The sequence below is a fragment of the Pelobates fuscus genome, chromosome 7 (genome assembly GCF_036172605.1).
Source record: "Pelobates fuscus isolate aPelFus1 chromosome 7, aPelFus1.pri, whole genome shotgun sequence".
In the NCBI taxonomy this organism is placed as follows: Eukaryota; Metazoa; Chordata; class Amphibia; order Anura; family Pelobatidae; genus Pelobates; species Pelobates fuscus.
This window is the reverse complement of record NC_086323.1, coordinates 81832529-81847257: the sequence shown is the minus strand read 5'-3', so window position 1 is coordinate 81847257 and position 14729 is coordinate 81832529. Positions and strand designations below refer to the sequence as shown.

Below are 14729 nucleotides of genomic sequence, written 5' to 3'. Positions count from 1 at the left end.
AAGATAAACGCTTGGAGATGGAACTTTTTGCATTGATTTATCTAAATATAAGTGATACTTGGCAGACTGTGATTCTGTTCTATGTACTGTGTATTATAGTATTTAAATTTAGCCATTCTGAGTCTCTGTTCAACACTGGTTTACTCACTAATGTAGGGCTATGTAGGCCCTGTTTGTACAAAGCAGTTGGGTATGCTGTCTTTTTTTTTTTTTTTCACCAAGTGAACACATACCATATCTATCTCCAAAATAAACAACACCCCTCCTAACAGTTTAGATCGTGGGGTCCTGTCCTGATGGTCCTAATTTAGTTGCCTGGTATCCCTAATCCAGATTGCACCAGGGAACTATTCTCAAGAATTAAAGTACAAGCACATAATTAGACACTTTTGCATTATGGAGGGCACTAGGCCTACAGAGAGCGCTTCAGCAGCACTCTGTGCTCAGGCCGACCCAAACAGATCCGTTTTCCAGACAGACAATGTGCATTATGAGCAGATGGGGGTCAATTCACTGGTCATGCATGTCAACTTCTCACAATCACATACCTCCCATTGTTGGGAGATATAGAACAATAAAGAATTAATCAGACTCTGTGTCCCCAAGGTCCAACTCAAGTTACTGACTTGCTATTCCCAACCCCAAATATATCTTTTTGAACTTTTGCTTTAGATGGGATTAACTTTTCCTTAAATATAGAGTTTTTTTTAGGATTAGGTTAACGTAAGTCTAGAGGTCTAGAGAGCGACTTCTCTATGATCAGATACATAGTATGTGTATAGCCACTGTCTTGGAAACAACCAAGTTTCATTCTGACAATTCATTTTCTTGTCTGCTGTTATCTTTACAAACATGATTCAATATTGACAAAAGTATATTGCATCATACGAACATAAAACTAAAGCTGAAAACTTGTTCTACAGGGTCCACACACCCTTTTTGAATTTCCAGTCTGATGACGTAAAGGCTGGAATCAATGCGCATTATGCAATCATTTTTGATTACTTTTAAATAGAACTTAATCCAGTGTTACTATATTCATTATTATAATAATATTAATAAAAAAGAAAACCACCATGTCTTAATTGCATGTGCTTAGGGATTGTAGTACTATTGTGTTTGTGTGTGTCATCTGAGGAAAGTGCACTCACAGGACTCGGTTGATGAATCTTCAAACTTTTATTGTGCAATTTAATATACCAAGTTAGTGTCACTAACTTGGTCTATTAAATTGCACAATAAAAAAGATTTATCAATTAAATCCTGTGAGTGCACTTTCCTCAGATGACACACGCACACACCTATATACACTGAACAAAATTTTAAACGCAACACTTTTGTTTTTGCCCCCATTTTTCATGAGCTGAAGTCAAAGATCTAAGACTTTTTTTTCTTAGACTTTTTTTGTACATGGTTTAGTCATTCCTAGGGCAGCACACAACCACAATACACCACTGGATATACCACATCTGTGTACATAGAAAAAAACTTAGATCGTTGAGTTCAGCTCATGGAAAAATGGGGGCAAAAGCAAGAGTTGCGCTTATAATTTTGTTTAGTGTATGTACGGCTTGCGCTACTGGAAAAATTCCAAATAATGCTGGACAGGCAAAATATTGGATTGAGACAGATATATATCTATAATAGAAATGTGATCAGCACGCGTGGTCTTTTGAAGTTAAAAGTTTAGTTCATTAAAAAAATAGGATCAACGTTTCAGACCTCCTCCTGGACTTTCATCAGGATCAATTAATCATGACTGATCCTGATGAAAGTCCCAGACGGGGACTAAAATTTTGATCCTATTTTTAATGTATCTTCAATAAAGACTGAACTTTTAACTTCAAAAGACCGTGAGTGCTGATACTACTGATACTACTTAAAGCGTGAGTGCAAGGAATCTCATATATATATATATATATCCCTAGTTGAGTCACAAACAATATATATATATATATATATATATATTGTTTGTGACTCAACTAGGGATGGGCAATGAAACTCACGCTTAGAGATAAGATAAGAGATAACCCATTGGCCTTTTTACAAATGCATGGTTTCATACACTACATTAACACTTCTTTCATTTAGAATTTCTTATACTTGTATGAATTGTGTGTGTTTCTGTTGATACGTATGACCGGAAACTTTTATCAAATGTAAAATTGCATCATACTTTATAAACCCTTTCTATTCCATATGTAAGGAGGAAATTTTGCAGCATTCGTTCTATCGCACCACAACTGTATCTTTAAGTTTCTAAAGTTCTTCTATCTTTTCTTGTTGCTACATGGAAAGTCTGTGTATAATTAGTCTAATTGATCTATGTAACCAGTCTCCAAAGTTCCTTTTTACTCCAAATAAAATTTAGTTTTTTGTTCGGGAAAAGTCCTAATTTAGGGAATAACTGAATAAAATGTTACATGATTATTGAATACATAAAATTCTATTTTCTAGGGAAATGACGATGTTTATATATGTACCACGAATTCAACTGGAAGCATATTCGTTCAACACGCCTTTAACACAGGAAAAACCACACCAACCATTCTTAATAAAGTAAGGGCAACTTCCCCACTGAAGATATTTTTGGTAGTTTAATTCATGTTTGAATTCATAATTTAGGTAATGTTTTGGATAGACCAGGGGACAAAGTACAAATTTCAGCAGTTGAGTTTGGTTTCCCACTATCCTAAAACTCTGTCAGCTGCCTTTGGTTGAATCGTATGCTAGAGATGTGTAACTACAAGCTATACTTTTTTTTTTAAGATTAATTTGTTAATAGAGGCAATTTCCTTTTAACCAATCTTTCACTGTCACCTTCTGGGGCTTTTTAGCTAATTATTTTGCCAAGACCTATGATGGTGGCATTGCCTCTTGAGGCAGTGGCAAGGGGGTGCAATGAAAAATAGGTTTTACTTACTTGAAGCTATCCCTCACAGCTGCCACCATGACCATCTGACCATCCACTGGATCCTCTTTAGCTTCTGGTACTTCATCTGCCAGGATTCCTGTATTCTTGCGTACTTGTATTCATGGTACTCTCCATAGACAAAGTATTGTTCTTGACATCAGTAGTTCTGCCTTTCTTCTGCCTTAAGATTAGGGAAAATGCATAAGACAAAGTAGTCCCTATTTTGTCATATCTATTGACTGTGTTGATATGTTTTTGGGGGGGTTGGTGGAAGGGTAGTGGGAGAGGGGTGAAGTGGAGTAGGGAGGCATTTGCTTTAAAGTGGCATCCAAGAATGTGATCCTGATTGGCATGATGGTTTCCACTGACCTGAAGGGTTTGATAACAAAAGAGGGTTTTTTATATTTTTAGGGAGGAAAAGCAAGTAACTATGAAAAGATTTATTTTTTTTAAATTTTATTAGTTTGATCATCCTTTATCTTAGAATTTGATAAATAATTTAACTTAAGAGCAAAGGTCTCGCTTTAATATTATTGGATAAAAAATTTCAAATGATGGAATATTTTAGTGAAAACCTTTTTTAAATTATTAAAAAAAATATTTTTCAAAAATAACAAAAGTAAATAATGTAAACTCCATGCTTAAAATATGTTAAATATTTTTCAAAATATTAAATAATTTTAAAAGTTTATAAAGGTTTTTTTAAATCATTCAAAAAATGTATCCAGAAATATAAAATCAAGGCCTAACGCAGAGATTTAAATGGGAGTGTGTTATAACATTAACCGCGTGTCTGTAAATGAATCGATAGATGTTCATAAATATTAAATCAAATCCAACAAATACTAATGGTGTGAGTATTTCATTCTACTTTATTTTTATCTTATTTGTTATTATTTTTCTATTTATTAAGTATTGCTACAGTTAAAATTAGAAATTAATATTTATGAATATCTATCGATTCATTTACAGACACAGGTGTAGCTGTAGGGTTTAATGTTATACGGCAGTATCATTGACCTGCCTCTCCCACCTACCATTGTCTAACACACAAAATTGTTTGACCAATCACCGACCACTTTAACGTTTAAAATACCGGCACTTACCTGTGTCTGGTTCCCTTCTGATGTGCCACTCTGGTGAAACGTGTGTGTCAGGGGACGCTCACTCGTTATAATTTTGGTGTTGGCATTCACTACTGATCTTATAATAGACAGCTGACACTATGAGCAGCAGCTTCCTTGTTCCACATTGTCGTGCAGTCCTCCTGCTACTTTGTATCAATTTGGTTTCCGCTTGTATCTTAGACTATAGAGGCTACAGCGGGTGGCGGTATTCTAGAGTAGAATTTTTTTTTAAAAGGGGTGATCTCGAAGGCACATTACTCTCAACATTAGGAGATATACCTCTGTGGCATTTTCCCCCTTTTCTTCTATACCTTTGAAGTCGTGGATTATAACAACCAGGATAGTATTGCATTGTTGTTAATTTGCATACTTCATTTACTTCCAGGATCCTAGTGATATTCTCCTGGTGTTAAACCAAGTTTTTCCCTTTTATAGAAGACTGTACTTTTCATTTGGTTGTTTTTATTCATATTTGTTACACTCTCATATTTTTATCATATTCAAGATATTGATTAAAAGTCTAATGTTATCTTGCACACAATTTCTGGCAGATTTTTTTTCCTTTCGTTTTGTTTTGTTTTGCTTTGATGTTCACTGTTTAGGGGTTACCCTCCTTTTTCTTACTACCAGAAAGTGTTCTCTTTACATGTAAGAGGCTTGTTTTCTCTCCTTTTCAATTAGAGATTTGAATGTATTCTGCATTATGTTTTCAGAACACAGCCGGATACATTATGACGCGAAATGCAAATGGAGTTTTTCAGTGTTCCTTTATTACTCAGTCCAGTATTTCGACCACTATTTCTACCTTTACAAGAGCTACCACTAATCCCACCTATTACATATTCCTGGCCACAGGAGCATCTGCTTCAGATGGTGAGTTAGTCTGATACATCATCAGACATAGAAACTTTCTGTCGCTTGACAGTTGTTTTTTTGGCATCCCAGAAGATAATATTTATTGGCTACCGATATAAGCCTTATATCATTTAAATCAATTATATTATCGCCTTTAAATATCTGCTTAAATAATATTGATTTTTTTATTTTAAATACTGAGAATCAATAAAATACATAGCATTGGGAAAAAATGAATCACAAATTCAATGGCAATGATCTAGCATATAATCCTCAATAAATGGCCATGAAAATATTAACAGCAAAAGGCGGTTGATAAAAGCTTTTTATTTTTTCTCTATTTGCCTGCTGATAAATATTAATTAAACATTTTGTTTACAGGTCTAATTCAAAAACATACACAAAAACCTCTTGTATCAGCCACCAAAGTTGACCTTTCCAGTTTTACTTTAACCAGTGTACAGACTGGAGCACCTTCTTTAACTCTTGGCCATGGTGAGTTTATAGCGTTATTAAAAAATATCTTGTATTGTTGAACAGACTGAATTCTGTTATATCTGTTCATAGTGTAATGTTCTTCGACATCTGCAAGTGTGTAACCTCACTGGAACTTTATTATATGCCTCTATAAGAACAATCACACAGAGAAAGAATGCTTCCAGAGTTAACCAGCAATAATACAAACTTTAGTTATGCAAACTTTATTTACGCAATAGATCACATTTTAAATCTAGCCACCATCATGCCCTATCTTTTAAATTAATAAAGTGTGTACGTAACTGCCGTAACTCTGTAATTATAGCTACAAAAATAATTATTGCTGTTTGCAGCTTTAAAACTGGTAAAATACATGCTGGAAAGACAGACCACATGATGTTACCAACACTGCACTATGACATAGAATTGACAGCATAACTCAAAGTACGAAGGAAGGAATGAAGCAGTGATTTTTAGGCAATACCTTGTTTTTGAGCAGAGATGCATAGCCCCCAGTCTACAGTCCACTCCAGACGCTACTGCATCAGTAAGACACAAAGATTCCAGTGCATTGAGAGATCACAAAAGACAGACCTGTGACGGACTTGGTACAGGCAGTTGATGACTTAAAACAAATATAACACAACAGTGTGAATTAGTGTAGTGAATTAAATATAAAATATACTTATCTTTGATTTAACAAAAAACAGCCTCCCAAGATCGTAACCCAGAAGTTGACCTTATTATAATGTATATGGAAAAACAAAAGATATATGGGATATGGCTGTATACAATATAGAAGGGAACATAAAACAATACATAGTGTAACATAGTTCAAATAAGACAATTATGCGCCACAAATAAATACACTCACAGGACTGTATAATGCGCTCAAGGGTGCCTCCCCCGATGTTATTGGGTGGCTTTTTTTCCCACACTTCCACTCCAACGAGGTAGATGCAAAGTAAGACTCCAAAGTTGGGGGAAAAAAAAATCAGCAGCTTTATTATAAAAAGGTGAACAATCACCATAAGCTTTAAATGTAAAATAGAGGATTATGGGTCATGTTTAAAATGTAAAATAGAGGAATATAGGTGATGACTTAAGGCTGACACAGGCATCTTGTTTTAATCTCGCAGCTATGTGATTTAACCCCACTCGACCCCAAACGATAATAGATTTGATGTAGTTAGAAACAGAAATTCGTCCAAATTTGGGACAATAAGCTGATAGCTTGAATTCCCAAACTCAAAGCCAAAATTTTAGCCAAATCAAAAACCAGATGAAACACACAATGGTCAAGGATGTTCGTTTCGACTTGTGATTCTGAATTACACCCATGGCACAAGAAAAAAAAACAGATGGTTGATGGATAGGGTACAGTCATTAAATTGTATTTGCAAATCAAGTGAGAAATGACTGACAGACAGTAAAAAAAAAAGAAAAGAAAAAAGAGGAGCAGTAAAAAAATACATCTGTGTGTGTGTGTGTATATATATATATATATATATATATATATAATTTGACACAATGTTAAACAAAAATCTGCATACCAGTCAAGCCACAAGACTTGCTTTTCCCATAGAAATCCCAAATTTGCAGTGATGTTACTACCGCAAAGGATTCTGGGTGGGCATATGCAAATTAGTTTAACAAAGAATCACATTTTTGGCTTATTCCATTTTAAACATGGATTCCTTTTGTGTTTGCTGTATACAAGAGCTTTAAAACACAACTTAGGAAAAGATGCAACGCCAGTGAACCACTCATGCAAGTCTTATAGCTTGACTGGTGTGCAGATTTTTTTTTAACATTGTATTAACTATCCACAGACTTCAGGTGGAAGGAGTTTTCAATCATCATTTTTTCCCCACCATAACCTTTTTGTTTTTTGATATATATTCACTATGAATAGAGGATTTCTCCCGAAATCCAGCACACAAAGACTCTACACCTGCCGGAAGGCAGGAGGTTGGGTCTGTTGAGTGTCAAGGCCACAGTCCTGGATGAAACACATGCATCCACAAGTACATCACGAAGATGGCTCCCAATGATAAACTGCAAAGGGAATATATATACATCATATATATTTGTGTTCAGGGCATTAACGCTGTAGAACTAGAGGTATAAAACATACAGGGATAAGGCTCTTTTTTATTTATTCTTTTGTACAGGCTTACCAACATCAGCGGTTCCGGCACACCACAACCGAGTTTTTCCATTTTGTATTATGCTACTCCTATTTTCTGTCTATCACTCTATACGTAACCCAGACACAAGTGTTAATTCTTTTGCCTGGAATTGTGGGAGGGGCTTCGTTACTTTTTGAAAGGAACTACTGACCTTCCACTGTACCCTTTCTTCGTCTTGCGATTTGCATGTCCACTCCCACCATTCCCTCTATACACTCAACCTACCATTCATTACACCTTAAGAGGGGGCCCTCTTTATTTTACATGCCTTCCAGCATCGTCAGTTATGGCACATCACAACCGACTTTTTCCATTCTGCATTACGCTACTCCTATTTTCTCTTTATCACTCTATACGGCTTTTGTGACCCGACACCTATATATATTTGTGGTCAGAAACCATAGCCGATCGTATTATCATACTATAAGTCGGTAGTGGTGTGCCGGAACTGACGAGTGGTTAGTCCTGTAATAAAGAGGGCCCACCTGATTAGAGTGATATTTAAATATTAACCAAAAGGGGTGAGGCGGGAGAGCAATGCTGGAACTCGAGTGCAGGTAAGGGGAGGAGGCATGGGTTTAAATAGGCCGGACAACTCCTCCTCCCACAACTATAGGCTAACGCCTTTACATTTGTGGTCGGAAACCATAGCTGATCGTGAATAAGTATTATTATACTATAAGTCGGGAGTGGCATGCCGGAACCGACGAGTGGTTAGGCCTGTAAAAAAGAGGGCAAAAGGAAAAGCAATACTTATTAAACCAGAAACAATATTTACAAAGTCATGGTATTAAAAGATTTTTATTTATTTTTTATTTCCCGCCGCCCATTCCTTTATGATATGAGTTGGAACAATAAGACTGGCTGCAGATGAAGCTGCTCTTATGCAGAATGAATGACCAGAGTAATAGGTTGGACTAAACCCAGCAGCACAGCTAACTAGCAGAGTTCGCAGGTACAGGACGAACTTGTGCATTGTTAGCAGTTTACCGTGTAACTAGAGTATTGTAGAAGCATTTGACAAGCCTATAAGTGATTAGGTTTGTTTGTTGTTCGAAAGGTGCAGTGTCAAGTAGGTTTGATATGTCTTAAGATTTAGAGCTAACAATTGGCAATCGCTGTGGGTTTTGAAAAAAGATTAACTTCTACAGTACACTCTTTTTTTTTTTTAATTCTTTATTTTTGTTGTGCGTGGTAGAACAATAGGCTTGGTCAGCCACAATAGCAGTACCAAGCAGTAATGTAACAAACAGTTATAACATAACGTGGCATATGAGTATACAGCACATTTTTAGTTTTGTAAGATAACATATTAGGGTCCAACACTTCAACAGTGTATATATAATTAGACAGGTTAAACAGTGGCATTAGAACCTTTCTCAAGGTACAGATTACCACCCTCTTGTAACATATCTATGGCGCATGTGTTTCGTGCTATAAAGGGTGGGGAGGGTGGTGGGGGGGACTTCTCGAGTGTCGTGCCCCCTCTGAGTAGGTTTGTCAGGATAGCGTCCAGGTCGTGGTGTATCAGCTCCCTGTTGAGGTTACAGCTTCATTACAGAGGGGGAATAGGATAGTAAGGTAGAAGTGGGAGCACATCAAAAAAAAAAAAAACATTAAAGAGTTATAAAACTGTTTAGTACACAGTTCGTCTGCATGATCTTGTCCTTCTGGCTTGTTGGTGGAGTTATCTCCTGCCGGCGGACTGCGTGTCGTGGGCCAGTCAAGTGACCTGTGGTACAGGTGGTCGTCCAGTAGTTGACCGTGGCGTAAAGGTCGGGATCTTAGATGGGTCCATGTTTCGGAGGCGGGAGGTTGAGGCGTCCTGTTCTTGTATCAGCTGCAGGCTGCGCATGTTGGCCTCTAGTTCTAGTGGGTTCTTGGCTCTGTAGGTGCCTCCCTGGTGGGTGAGTATGAGTAGTCTGGGGTTTCCCCAGCGGTAGGGCACGTCCTGGGCTCTTAGGATTTGGAGTAGGGGTTTCATAGACCTGCGCCAGAGTAATGTCTTTTTGGTTAGGTCATGGAATAGGAGCAGCGATGAGCCTTTGAATTGGATCGGGGTTTTCCCTCTCACTGCTGATGAGATTAAGGCTTTGTCGTGCATCGTTTGGAAGCGGAGGATGAGATCCGCTGTGGCCGTGGTAGGGGCGTTTTTTGGCATTGGTAGCCTGAACATGCTGTCCAGTTTTAGTGTCTTTGCCTGTTTGGCTGGTAGCAGGGTTGAGATAAGACGCCTTATGTAGTGCGGTGTTTCCTCGGTGCTCACTGTGTCAGGGATTCCTCTCAGTTTAAGGTTGTGCCGTCGCCTCTGGTCTTCCAAGGTGTCCACTCTGGCCTCCATGCCTTTCTGGGCTAGTTGTATCTCTTCCAGCCTCTGCTCCATTGTAGTTATTCTGGAGTCCTGGTTGCTGGATGTGGCCTCTAGGGTTGTGAGTCGGGTAAGTGCACCAGCTACTGTCTCTTTAAATTGTGAGATGTCTGCTGATATATTGGAGCGCAGCTCCTCTAGCATGGATTTCAGCATGTTTTTAGTGATCGGTTCTTGGCCATCAGGTGGTGGAGGTTGTACCTTCGGTATTGCTCCCAGCATGGCTCCTCCGTCCAGATCAGTGTGGAAGTCCTCAGAGGAGTATGAGGATGCTTCATCCTGCGGCGCCATATTGGGCCATGCGGTCTGGTGTGCGCGCCGCAGAAGATCGCCGCTATCTCGGCTGATGGGCGCCCGATCCGCCTTGGTCTTCTTTGTTTTTCGGCCCATATTAGTGTGATCAGCTGCAGGGTAGGTGAAAGCCCATGTGCTCCGGTTTTCGTTGGTTTAATTTGCCGTTTGACCCACTTAGTGTCGGAGCCAGCGGGAGATGCGTCTGGCCGGGTCCGCTGCTAGCTCCGCCCCCCCTACAGTACACTCTTTTGATGGGATAAGATAACTGGAAAGGTAGATTATTAAGAAATGTAATAAGCATATGGTGTTGTATACCTATAAGGTATACCTTGAAGGTATTGTGTGCTAGTTTTAGAGAAATGTGGCAAAAGGTAGCGAATGCGACCAATGATTCAATAGAAACTTGATATATTCTGAAAGACTGCCACAAATTTGGAAAACAACTTGAACACTCTGTCGTAAGTTTCCCTGGTGTTATCTGACAAACCCATTTGAGACCAGTTTTACTGTGCACTAGGAGAGCCTCTAATCCAGGATTGGATCTGTTGAAATGAGGAGGCCTGGTCGCATGCTTGTTTGTTGTGGGTTGATGCCAGAAAAACTCCTGAAATTTGAAGCGGGATGATGAATCTGCAACAGTTTTCTGTACACCGAGAACATGCGTACAAGTGATAAAACTTGATGAGTTATAGCCCAAAGAATACGAAAGCGCAGTAGAAACGATGCAACTGGGCTACAGGTCACAGTACCAGTGGCCTAAAATGGCTGTAGATCTTGTGTGGCAGCTGTATTGGTTGTATAACAGAGGAATTAAGACTGTGGGAAATAGACGTGGCTTCCCATTCTTATAAGAAAGAAAATTCTTTGACCACCTGGACAGGTCTGCTAGAACAGGCATGACGAGCATGGCAGATTAATGTAGGCAGATGATCAGGGAGTTAGTGGAGTAGTCAGATAATGTAGTCGCGACCTCACAGTATGGTGCATATGACGAGGTTCAGAGAATCAAAGAGACTCTGAAGATACCTGTGATGACAGGCCTTCGCCAGAGACGGTCTCCATGCTGCCTGGTACACCGGACCCTGCCTATGGGTAGGCAATCCTTTCCCGAATGAGTCCAGTTAGGTTCACTGTAAATTGGGCTGCTGGAGGAGGCTGTGGAAAAACTTGGGATATTTGAGCGCTCAGGGAAGAAAGTAGGGCCATGTGTACTTTCGTGCTTCGGGGGATAGTAAATGGTACTTCTAAACTAAGTATAACTCTACTAGTAAAGGGGAAGGATGAGTAATAGAGGTAAAGGCTAGTATTCAAAGTTAACATTTGAAAGTCATGGCCTGTGAAAAGGAGGGTAGAGCGCATGATTTGATGTAGCAGAGAAACAGTGAGCGGAATGTGGCATAATCCACCAACAACACTGCAAATACCATCATGTATTGTTAGAGCTGCATGCCTAACTCTAGAACCCAATAGGTCTGTTACGGTTGCCTCCAGGCTGGCTGGCAGTTGGACCGTAGAAAAGGATGCTCCTAGCGCTCACCAAAGGACCATCAGCACCGTAGCCACCATAAGCACTGCGAACTCCACGAACCACCGCTGCTGGGCTGGTATCTCGCCGTCTGCTCTGGACCTACGACCAGGCTCCAGGTTCCAATAGGTGAACCTCTCCCTTCTGTAGAGCGAAGCAGGATCAGGAACAAGAGCTCTTACAAGAGCTAAGTAGCTAAGGGAGTATGACGAGCATAGCAATCCCTGTAGTGATTATAGCTGTCCACTACAAACATGAGTCACGGCTACAAGTTAGAGGGTCAGAAGAGGTCTGAGGTGCTGGAACACCCAGCCTGGCTTTTATTGAGGTTACATGCAAATAGGACACTCCCAGGGGGAGGCATAAAATCACCAATCACACATCTGGTGCAGCCCACACATTCCCTCCCCTCAGATAAACAGTTAAACCAATTATTACATACAATAAAAATACAGTTTTTACACACACACTGTAACTTTAAAACCATACATTCAATGTCCATAAAATATATTCAGACTCAGCATACATCAAACATAAACACTTCCAAAAATCAGGCAAATCCCTCCAGTGGATCAAAAGTTAGCTGGAAGTCCTTTATGACCGACCGCAAGCAAAATTTCCTGCCCAAAACAGTTCCATAGATTTGGGCTGTGCGGTCGGTCAATTTCATGCCGAAAAACGACTAAGTCCCATTTCGAACGGGACTTAGTCTCTGGAGCTGCAAGTTCAGTATGGGAGAAGGTAAGGGTCAGCGGTGTTCGGTAAAATGTGTAGCCGATTTTAGTTCCACAGAATCTTTAGCATACACCGCTGACCGTGTTCGAATGACTAAAATGTTCGGCTGTCGAATGGCGGCCACCCAGCGCTCGACAATTAACCTGCAGTAACCTCACAGCCTGGGAGGTAAATTGCCTGCACACTTTAACTTCTGGGTGGTCCGCCTGTGTGGTACTTGGTTCAGTAAGCCCTATTTACTGAACCAAGTGGGGGAAAGCCAGGGGCAAGTTATTTTACAGGTCTGGGGACATAGTCTTAAAGGGGCATTGTTCAGCAAAGTCACAATATGTCCCCAGACGGTTCTTAAAGGGCCATACACACCCAATAAAAGTTAATACATTTTCAGGGGCACAATCTTCCAGGGGCCATAGTCATGAGGCAGGAGGCTGGCAAATAGGCTTCTACACAATCCTGGGAAGCAGGGCAATTTTCCATTTAAAGGGCCAGTTGCAAATAGCCATTTGTAACAAGGTCTTTTAACAGAGGTCCATATATCCCTTAGGATGATAGGACGTGTGAGATAGCGTGTTTATATAGACCAAGGTCATAACCAGATTGGGTATGTACAGGAGTATGGTATATGGCCCTTAGTACAAAGTACTGAATAGACCCTGTAGGACATCAGTCTACAACTGGTCTCGGTTAGGCAATAACGAGGGTGCAAACTGCTGCCTCTGCCTTCAGATATGTCCTGTAAATTGACACGGAAGAACTGTGCAAGTGTATGGATGTGAGAAAGGGAACACGAGTTGGATTGTAACTGGCAATTTTATATTAGGGGATTGTAATAAGGGGGGGCTCGAAGTAAGTGCTCTGTGGGATGGTAAGGAACTAATAAATTAGGAGATTTGACTTCTTCAGTTTAACGTTAGTCATATTAAAGGGTGAACAGATGTCAGATTTCACAGTTTGCAATGGTATGCTGTCTGCAAATCTTGGGGTTGGTAATTATGAATCCTGCTCCTGGGTTATGGTCGGGAATCAAATTCCTAATGTCTGGACATCCGCAATTGGACTGTTCCAGAATCGCACGGGACTGGCCATGCGGTATCATCTTCTAGGTTCAAGTATATGATTTGTCGGTGGTGGAGGGTTTGTTGAGGTAATTCAGGGTAGTATTAGGTGATAAATAACGTGTAATTTAACAACCGTGCCATGAAAGTGTAACCCTGCATCAACTGGCTTCTTACTTAGTGCCCAACTGGCGAAGAAATTGGCTAAACCAGGGATAGGTGAGGCCCTACTAATTTGCCAAGTGGCTCTGAGAGGCTCTAGATAGATATGAATTGGGCTGAGAGACTGAGGCCACCAAATGGAGTTGCAGGAATGTTGGCCTCTTGGTGACAAGTGGCAGTGACAAGTGAGGCCCTGTCTAATAACCTATAGAGGTTGAAGTGAGGCTCTAACTATGAGTTGGGCTGATGGGCTAATACCGCCGTTTGAGGATGGGAGTTGGCCTCGCGGGATCGAATTATCTTTAAACTAGATTATGGCCAGCACCATTACCCTTCACTGCCAGTTGATCTATCCCAAATGTAGGGGAATAGGAGCGTAATTAATTGATGGCAGGTAAAAGAACTACGTACCTGGCCCAACTAGTGTGGTTGAGCTTGAGAATGGACTCTTGTAGAGAGGAACCTAATAACCCACTAGGAACGCTAATAGGAATGTGTCTAGTATGGTGTAGTGTAACTGGAGATAAGGACAAAACGTACCTGATTGAGTTTGTGGACTAAGACATCACCAACTGGGTGACAAGTATAGATGGTAGAATAGAGCTTCCTAGTAGGAAACAAACTGTCTGGCGTTGAGAATGCTGACCGAGGGGGTTATAGGAAGAAAAATGAGTGGCCTAACGAGGCCGTAGTCATGCGTATTTGCTCAAATGAGGGGCCGAAATGGAGTTGTAGTAGAATGCCCGTGGTGGGCCATATTTAACATATGAGAGACAGCTTAGTGAGGGCCGTATGTAGAGACCTTGTTGTGGCAGGCCAAAAGAAACTTATGTCAAATGTAAATCTTATAACGTATGTGAGTGCCCAAATGAGGGGACGAAAAATTGTGCTGTCCTGCGTATCTCCTGGAGGGCCGAGGTATGATCGGGATGTAGCACACCGTAGTAGGCTGGAAATGACATCAGAGCTGAGTTGCTGGGTAATGGGCTGTATGAGATGTAACAATCGTACATGTCACAACGTAA

At 40.2% G+C, this 14729-nt stretch overlaps 1 protein-coding gene across 1 annotated transcript in view; it reads left to right on the top strand.

Moving 5' to 3' along the window:
- LOC134567961 (putative ferric-chelate reductase 1) overlaps nucleotides 1–14729 on the top strand; it is a 69634-nt gene that overhangs the window by 17907 nt on the left and 36998 nt on the right. Inside the window, exons 7-9 of the mRNA XM_063426139.1 lie at nucleotides 2458–2559; nucleotides 4755–4914; nucleotides 5278–5391. Of these exons, the coding sequence (XP_063282209.1) occupies nucleotides 2458–2559; nucleotides 4755–4914; nucleotides 5278–5391 (376 nt within the window). The remainder of the gene's footprint in view (nucleotides 1–2457; nucleotides 2560–4754; nucleotides 4915–5277; nucleotides 5392–14729) is intronic.